Source organism: Pan paniscus, chromosome 7 (genome assembly GCF_029289425.2).
Source record: "Pan paniscus chromosome 7, NHGRI_mPanPan1-v2.0_pri, whole genome shotgun sequence".
Lineage (NCBI taxonomy): Eukaryota > Metazoa > Chordata > Mammalia > Primates > Hominidae > Pan > Pan paniscus.
In genome coordinates this window covers 102,027,256-102,036,760 of record NC_073256.2, presented here as the reverse complement: position 1 = coordinate 102,036,760, position 9,505 = coordinate 102,027,256, and the positions used below count along the sequence as shown (strand labels likewise).

General features: G+C 46.4%; 1 protein-coding gene across 1 annotated transcript; it reads right to left on the bottom strand.

Annotated features, from left to right (window-relative positions):
* Positions 1-5,938: 5,938 nt before the first annotated feature.
* Positions 5,939-8,202, bottom strand: LOC134730925 (exonuclease GOR-like; the record flags this gene model as incomplete). The annotated part of the gene is made up of 1 exon (XM_063606599.1): positions 5,939-8,202. A coding segment is annotated over one exon (1,671 nt), but the record flags the coding sequence as incomplete, so codon positions are not given.
* Positions 8,203-9,505: the final 1,303 nt, after the last annotated feature.

Genomic DNA, 9,505 nt, shown 5'->3' with positions numbered 1-9,505 from the left:
AACTAGGGCTTCACCTTCAGTGGACTGGATCTCCTGGTAGATCTAGAAGCTCATCGGTAAATAGAAAGAAAGGTGCTGTTCACTTCCCTGCTTCATCAGGGACTTGACCATTAACCTCCTTCCTTTATAGAAATTCCACTATACAACCTTCACCCATACAGGGAGAATCAAAATATAAGGCAAGTGGAGGTGGTATGGGCTTGGATTTTACTTATGTAAAATAGTGATAAAAAGGTGGCACAGTAATAAAAGGTAGCACAGTAATAATTTCAGCAGCAACAATGGCAACTTTAATTTGGAGAAAAAAGATAAATATAAATAAATCTCTTTGGGTTAAAGTGTGGTCACTATGTTATAATTAAGACATGTCTAATGCTCATGCATTTTGTTTAATATACGTATTCCAAATGTCATTCTAAATTCAGAATTGTGTTTGTATATATCATAAAACATAAAAAAGACCTGTGTTCGTAAATTGGGCATGTGTACCTAATGTGGGCCACATATGGACCTAATGCCCACATAATTCAAATCTTTCACTCTTCAGATGGATGAACAAAGACAGAGAGATGGATCTATTTATTCCAAGTGATAAAACATGTTAGAGTTGGAGCCGAAGCCAAATCTTACAATCTCTGCCTATTTATACCCTTCTCCCTTTTCTGAGGAGTTTCTCTTCTAAGGTGTGACAGTAGATAGAACTATATTCTTTGCAAAATTGCTTTTAAAAACTAACAAGGTAATACATACAACTTGAATACAAACAATGCAGATATCTATGAAGTAAATTTAAATTAAAAGTAAAATTATTCCCTTTGCTCACTCTTGGTCACACCCCCTAGGCCTTACCACTTTAACAACTTTGTGTGTATTCTTGCAGAGTTCTCATGCGCATACAAAACATATACAGGCTGGGCACGGTGGCTCACGACTGTAATCCCACCACTTTGGGAGGCCGAGGTGGGTGGATCATTTGAGGTCAGGAGTTCCAGACCAGCCTGGCCAACATGGTGAAACCCCATCTCTACTAAAAATACAAAAATTATCTGGGCGTGGTGGCAGGCACCTGTAGTCCCAGCTACTCGGGAGGCTGAGACAGGAGAATCGCTTGAACTCAGGAGGTGGAAGTTGCAATGAGCCGAGATCGCGCCATTGCACTACAGCCTGGGTGACAGAGTGAGACTCTCTTTGAAGAAAAAAAATATATATATACAATACGTGTATACTTATTTAATTCTAGCTTGTTGTCACCAAAATTGGATTCTACGTTTGCAATTTGATTTTTTTCTCCAATAACATGTCATGCTCTTCCTTCCATATGTAGACAGCTTATTATTTATGTGCAAAGCACTCCATGGTAGGTGAGCCATAGTTATTTTCAGCATTTCTCTATTGATAGTTTGCTTTCCACTATTTTTGGCTAGTACAAAAACATGTCACTGTACATCTTTTTTTTATGTCCTTTATCAAGTGTGTTAATATTTCTATAGCGGAGGTTCCTAAGTGTGGAATGTCTAGGTCAAAGTGTTTTTGCCTGTGTAAATTTTGGTTGTAAAATTTGGTATGTTCTACCAAATTGCCATCAAAAAAGCAAAGAAAAGAATGTGTCAGTCTACAGCCCAGCAACAGTGAATGCAAGAGCTCTCTCTAACACCGAGTGCCATCGAGGATGGCGTTTGTACTACTCCTTTGTATTTACAGGAAGAAAGTTCCCAGATCTTAACAGGAACTAAAATAAACAGAAAGGGGAAATTGATTGAGCCAGTTTGAGAGGGAAAGATGCAGCAGTGGCCTTAGAGAACTCTATCACCAGGAACTTCAAGGTCACCAGAGTGCAATGGTGCTCCTTTTCCACACCTTTCTGCATGTCAGCTGCATTAGCTCAGTGGGCTTCTCCATGAGCCCCTCTTCCCAGTTTTTAAGAAATGAGACACACTTCTGAGTTCATACACTAATAAGTTCCATTAGCAAATAGTAGAAGAGGCTTCTTCCTCCTACCATTAGTTTGAAAAGCCCTAGGGAAAATTCCAATTGGCCAGCTTGCATCACAGGCTCACCACTTAGAACAATTACGGTGTGTGTGTCTGTATGTGTGTGCTCACACACAGGAGTGTGAAGTACTGTGCTTGAATCAGTTGAAAGTGTGTGCCCTGCCAACTCCTGTGCTTGATACCTACAAAAGGCAGAAAAGAAATGTTGGATTGGCTGATATTGTTGGAAATTTTATGTCTATGTTTGATATTTTATATATATGTCTGTGTGTGCATAACTAAAATAAATTGGTCATTTGAATGATTAAATTACCATCAAGCTGGAAATTTGCATGATTAATTTACCTTTAAACTGGTCGTTTAGATGATTGAATTATTAATTTATCCTTTGGAATCTTAGTTCAGCTTTTTACATGTAAAATAATTTTTGTTTGTTTTTGTTTTTTTGAGACAAAGTCTCACACTGTCACTCAGGCTACAGTGCAGTGGTGGGATCTTGGATGATCCACTTGTCTCTACCTCCCAAAATGCTGAGATTACAGGCCTCAGCCACCGCGCCCAGCCATAAAATAATTTTAAAGTTATTCAGATGTTTAAACAACTGCCATGGACAGCATCTCTTAGCCTAAAATGTGTTCTCTAAAAGTTTGTTACAAGTTTAGATTGAAGTAATAACTGCAGACTCATAGTAGAAAGACTTTTTTTTTTTTTTTTTTTGAGACGGAGTCTTGCTCTTTCGCCCAGGCTGGAGTGCAGTGGCCCGATCTCAGCTCACTGCAAGCTCCGCCTCCTGGGTTCACGCCATTCTCCTGCCACAGCCTCCCGAGTAGCTGGGACTACAGGCGCCCGCCACCACGCCCGGCTAATTTTTTTCTATTTTTAATAGAAACGGGGTTTCACCGTGTTAGCTAGGATGGTCTCGATCTCCTGACCTCGTGATCCGCCCGCCTCGGCCTCCCAAAGTGCTGGGATTACAGGCGTGAGCCACCGCGCCCGGCCAGTAGAAAGACTTTTATGACCGACCTTCTGAAGCCTAATTCTGTCAGCTCGTCATTCTCTGACCACCTTTCTTCCGTTGCTGGCGAGGAGTTGCGATCCTTTGAAGGAGAAGAGGCACTCTGGTTTTTAGAATTTTCAGCTTTTCTGCTCTGGTTTCTCCCCACCTTTGTGGTTTTATCTGCCTTTGGTCTTTGATGTTGGTGACCTACAGATGGGGTTTGGTGTGGATCTCCCTTTTGTTGATGTTGATGGTATTTTTCTGTTTGTTAGTTTTCCTTCTAACAGTCAGGTCCCTCAGCTGCAGATCTGTTGGAGTTTGCTGGAAGTCTGTCCACTCCACACCCTGTTTGCCTAGGTTGGTGGGAGTGTAAACTAGTTCAACCATTGTGGAAGACAGTGTGGCGATTGCTCAAGGATCTAGAGCTAGAAATACCGTTTGACCCAGCCATCCCATTACTGGGTATATACCCAAAGGATTATAAATCATGCTACTATAAAGACACATGCACACGTATGTTTATTGTGGCATGATTCACAAAGCAAAGACTTGGAACAAACCCAAATGTCCATCGATGATAGATTGCATTAGGAAAATGTGGCACAGATACACCATGGAATACTATGCAGCCATAAAAAAGGATAAGTTCATGTCCTTTGCAGGGACATGGATGAAGGTACAAACCATCATTTTGAGAAACTATCACAAGGAATGAAAACCAAACACCCCATGTTCTCCCTCATAGGTGGGAATTGAACAATGAGAACACTTGGACACAGGGTGGGGAACATCACACACTGGGGCCTGTCATGGGGTGGAGGGCGGGGGAAGGGATAGCATTGGGAGAAATACCTAATGTAAATGAAGAGATGATGGGTGCAGCAGGTCAGCATGGCACATGTATACCTATGGAACAAGCCTGCACGTTGTGCACACGTACCCTAGAATTTAAAGTATAATAAAAAATAAAATAAATGCAGCAATAACGTTTTTTGTATATTTGATTCAGGTTCTTTTGGACAGTTTCTTGATACAAATTATACAACCCTGAGATTCCTCAATCAAAGGATATGAAGGTTTCAATGATAATTGATATACATATATATCAATACCTATTTCAAATACATACTTTATCAATTTAATGCTGCCTCAAAATACCACACTTTTGTCAGAATTGGGTATAGTGTTTTTTAAAAACCTAGTGATTAAAAATAGTGCCTCACTTACATTTTAATTACATTTCTATGATTACTACAGATGTTTGACTTCTCTTGGGTGCTGTAAAATTATTCTCTTCTGAGTATATCATTTTTTTCATGATGTTTACCCAATTCTCTATTAAGGCTTTCAATCCAACTAATTTGTAAAGTCTCTTATTAAACTGCAGTGCTGCAAATTAAAACCACAATGTGGCCCAGCACAGTGGCTCACACCTGTAATTCCAGTACATCGGGAGGCCAAGCCTGGCAGATAATTGAGGCAGGAGTTCAAGACCAGCCTGGCCAACATGGTGAAACCCCATCTCTACTAGAAACACAAAATTTGCGGGACATGGTGATACATGCCTCTAATCTCAGCTGAGGCAGGAGAATCACTTGAACCTGGGAGGCAGAGGTTGTTGTGAGCCGAAATCACGCCACTGCACTCCAGCCTGGGCAACAAGAGCAAAAAGCTGTCTCAAAAAAAAAAAAAAAAAAAAAAAAAAGTGGTGTATATACCCAATAGAATACTATTCAGCCTTAGAAAAGAAAGAAATCATGTCATTTGCAACATGAATGAGTCTAGAGGATGTTATAGTGAGTGAAATAAAGCAAAGGCCAGGCATGGTGGCTCATGCCTGTAATCCCAGTACTTTGGGAGGCAAAGGCAGGTGGAGAACTTTAGCCCAGGAGTTCGAGATCAATCTGGGCAGCATGGTGAAACCCCATCTCTACAAAAAATACAAACATTAGCCAGATGTGGTATTGGACGCCTGTAGTCCTAGCTACTCAGGAGGCTGAAGTGGGAGGATCTCTTGACCCGGGGAGGTGGAGACCATGGTGAGTGACCCGTGTTTCTGTCAGTGTACTACAGCCTGCATGACAGACTGAGACCCTGTCTCATAAAATAAATAAATACATAATAAAGTTTTAAAAAGCAAGCACAGAAAGACCAATACTGCATGATCTCACTTATATATGGAATCTGAAAACATTGAACTCATAGTTGTAGAGAGCAGACGGGTGGTTGCCCCAGGCAGGGGCTGGGGAGGGATTGGGGAGATGTTAGTCAAATGATACAAAATTTCAGATAGGAATAGTGATAGAGATCTATTGAACAGCATGCAACTGCAGTGAATAACTATGTATTATGTACTTGAAACTTGCTATAAGAGTAGATTTAAAACATGTTCTCATAACAATAAAATCAGTATGTGAGGAAATGAGTGTGTTAATTAGCTTGATTTTGTCATTCCACAATGCATACATATAGGAAACCTCATGTTGTACCCCATAAACACATATAATTTTTACTTGTCAATTTAAAATTAAAATTTAAGTAAATTATAAAAATAAAATGAAATAACATACACTAAAAAAGACTTTTATTTATTAAATCTCCACAAGAAGTCTAAGTTATGAAGGAAAATAGAATTCCAGGAACAGTAAAATCAATCAGAAATGCCCTACGTCAGTGCTTTCCGAAATTTGTCTGACAGAGTGGAAATCCAGTTCTTCACTAAGTCATTGTTTTGGAACAGTTAGTGAGTGTGTATATATGTTTGTGTGGGCTCACATACACAAATTAAATTCATGGTAATGTAAGCATTCAAAATATCAGTTTAATTTAGTTACGTACACATACACAAACACACACCCCCCACACACATTTATAAAAGCAGCCATTCCACCAAAACTAGCTACTTAGTGTCTCATCTCTCACTGAAGATTCAAAACAGAAACGTGGATTTAGGGAGGCATGATGGTTCATTCTCTCTTGGAGCCCAGTTGGAAGTTGACTGACTGATTCAGACAATATAATTGATTGGTCTGGGTGGAAGAATCCACTTTGACTCTTAATTGAACACCTACTATGTGCCATTGTTTTAAGGCTTGCCATGTGTTGCTTCATTCCTTCCTCACCATTACCTTATGATCACACTTTAAAGATAAAAAAGTAGAAGCGCAAAGAAGTTATTTGTCCAATATTACAATGCTAGTAAGTAGTGGAATTTGAATTTGAACCCAGATATCTAACTCCAGAGCCTAAGTGCTTCACCCATCTCACTGTGGTGGCTCTAGAGAAAAACAGGTAAGTGCACATTAAGAAGCAAATGCCTCTGAGTTGTTTTCAATTTTTTTTTATTTTTAATTTTTAAATTCTTATAACCATTTATTCTGCGCCTGCGCCGGGGGTGGGGGAAAAATCGGGTGCGGTAGGGGAGGTTCAGAAAGCCCCACAGAAGGAGAAGAGGCCCAGGAGAGAAGACTGTCAGGAGGCTGGTGGGCCTGGGGGCTGGCCTTGTTCTCAGAGGCCAGGGAAGTCCAGGTGGGCTGAGTGAGGCTAGTGGTGTAGCGACAGAGGTCTGCGAGGGGCAGAGGGATGGGGACAGGCGCGAGGGGCCGTGGCAGGGACCTGGGGGAATGGGAGTTGGGGCTCGGGCCTCAGGGAGGCGATTGGTGGAAGGACAGAGGTCTGGGAGGGGCAGAGCGATGGGGACATGGACGGCGGCCCGCTGCAGGGATTCCGGAGGACTGGGAGTGGGGGGTTGGGGTTACTCTTGGCTTTTTGCCCTCTCCTGCCGCCGGCTGCTCCAGTTCCTCTTGCTCTGCGGCGAGGTGGACAGGGTGAGCTCTCAGGACTGATGGCGGTTTTGGAAGAGGCCTGGGGCCAAGGACAGGCCAGGGCGGCGGGAGAGGCGGACCGGTGGCGTGGCTGGATCTGGGCGCGCTGTCGGACCTTCCACATCACCAGCTGCAGGCAGGCGTTTGCGTCCTCGCTGGAGTTGTGGCCGTCCTGGCTGTCCCGGATGATCTGTCCCAGGTAGTCGGCCGCGAGATTCCTGAGGGAGCGCTTGTAGGGGAAACCTAGGTAGTGCGGGAAGAGCACGGCCGTGTCCACCACGGTGCTGTGGATGAGCTTCAGGGCCAGCAGACCGCTCTCCAGGCTGTGCCCGATGAGGATGGTTTGGGCGCTGGAAAAGCTCAGCAGGATGGCTTGGACTTGGGGCAAGGTGATGCTCGTCTTGGCGACGTCGGCCTCGGTGACTCCGGAAAACCTGATGTTGTAGTCCACGATCTCGTTGTCGGGCTTAACGAAGGTGTCGTACACCACTCGCATGTCGGCGTCCACCACGGTGACGCGGGTCAGCTCTAGGCCATGCGTGGTGTAGCACATCTCACAGTCCAAGGCGTAGATTACTGGATGAGGGTCTCTGGACAATTCTTTCTTGAAAGTCTCCACGAAACCATCGAGGCTCTCCTTGCGGCCGTCCCGCACGTGCTGCTTTGCCACCTGGCAGCCCACAGAGCCAGGAGCAGCTGCACAGCAGGTGTACTGACTAACCCGGCCTCTAGCCACCTGGCTCGAGGGGACCCGCCCCCAGTGACAGTAACACAACTGGTCGCGTACACAGCGGCCCGAGGAGGACACCAGGTACTCGGTGCCACAACGGCAGCAGACCCTGCAGGAGGAGTCGCCGGGCCCCTTCCCCTGGCCAGTGAAGAGGACGGCGCCTCTGGGCCGCTCGGGGTGCGGGAAGGGGTAGCCGTTCTCCTTGAGCTGGTCCTGGCTGAGCAGGAACCCCTGGAGGCGGCTGTACAGGGCGGCCCTGCTGAGGCCCGGCATGGAGCTGGGGGTCAGGCCCCTCAGTCTCTTGAGGGTGTTCAGGACCACGTTCAGGTACCTGTTCTTGTTGGGGCTGCAGTCGTAGGCCACCTTCTCCTCGTTCAGCGCCTTCTCCTCGGCCTCCTGCTTGGAGGCGCAGAACTTGAGACACTCTTCGGCGAACAGTTGGAGATACCCTCGGCGGAGGACGGTGGGGACTTGGCACCCAGACCTTCGGAGGATAATGGGTTTCTTCAAACTCGGTAAGGATGGACGACGGACGATTCGCTTAGAGCTGATGGTGGTGGTGGTCTTGCATGCCATCCCTGACCTGTTGCGCGTCTTCCCTGGCTGTCTGCCGACCTTGGAGCCACTGGAGCGTTGGCTGCTGCTGGCCACCCGGGTTCTCTTGGCATCTGTGTAACCTGTGACCAAGCAAGGGACGGAAGAGTGGGCGATCGTCTTCCTCTTCCTGGGGGCTGAGATGCGGACTCCCGAGGGCCTCTCTGTCAGCCTTGGGGCGGCTGGCAAGCAGCAGGCCGATCCCCTCTGTGCAGGGAAGTAGCACGCTTCGGTCACCACCTTGGGACACGCTGGGGGCACCGCCGGACCCCTGTTCTGGGGCTCCGCCTGGATGTCCACAAATGCGGAGGCCTGGTTGTGCATCTGGGGCACCCGGAGCCCGAAGCACTGGGCAGGCTGATGAGAGGGCAGGGGGAATTCTGGAGCCTCGAGGGCCGCTTGGACACAGAAAGGGGAACATCACACACCGGGGCCTGTCATGGGCGGGGGGAGGGGGAGGGATAGCATTAAGAGATATACCTAATGTAAATGACTAGTGAATGGGTGCAACACACCAACCAGGTGAATCTTGGAAGGCAAAAGCTACTGAATTTAGCGAATTTGTGGAGGCATTCCCAGAAATCAGCCAGGTGAAGTATCACACAACCGAAGACTGCACAACTCCTGTAAGGCAGCATGATGCGGCAAACCCAGACGGCCACTCTTCTCACCCCTCCTCCGTTGGCTGTTCTGGGTAATGAGGTTCAAAAGTCACCTAGGCAACTGCCAAAATAGCTGAAATGGAGTAAGGGCTTCAGGCTGGTGACTAGCAGAGGTCCACCTGACCCCCGTAAGCTGCTGAACAAGAAGGGCTGCCAGAAATGTCCCCCTAGGGAATTTGGTGGAGACGAAGACCCGCTCACTGGACAAGGGTTCCTCCCAGGAGACGCCCGAGCGGAAGAAACGGGCTGTGAGCCACGCCCTTTCACCCTCCGCTACCCCGCCCTGGGCTGGTGAAGGTGCGCGTAAGGATGAGGACTACTGAGCCCTGAAGAAATAAATCCTTCCCCTTTGACCCCAAGGAGGATTGCCTGTGAGGATCTTCAACGAGTCTACCCGTGTCTAGACACGGGAGCAGGTCTGTCCGGCACAGCACCTCCCTCAAGGAGGAGAAGAGTGAGGAGAAAGGAAACTCAAGTCTGACCATTCTGTCCTGGGAGAGAAGAGGAGGATCTCATCTCTCATCTGTCCAAGCAAGGCAAGGAGACTTTCTCTCATCTTTCCAAGCAAGGCAAGGAGACTTTGTATAATTAGGAAACAAAAAGAATTTAGAAGGAATGAAAGCAGCCCGTAAGGTGCATTCCTAAGGACTGCCCATTGAAACTGACACAATTGCCCTTGTTTGATGAGAGGAATGAGCAGAGCACTG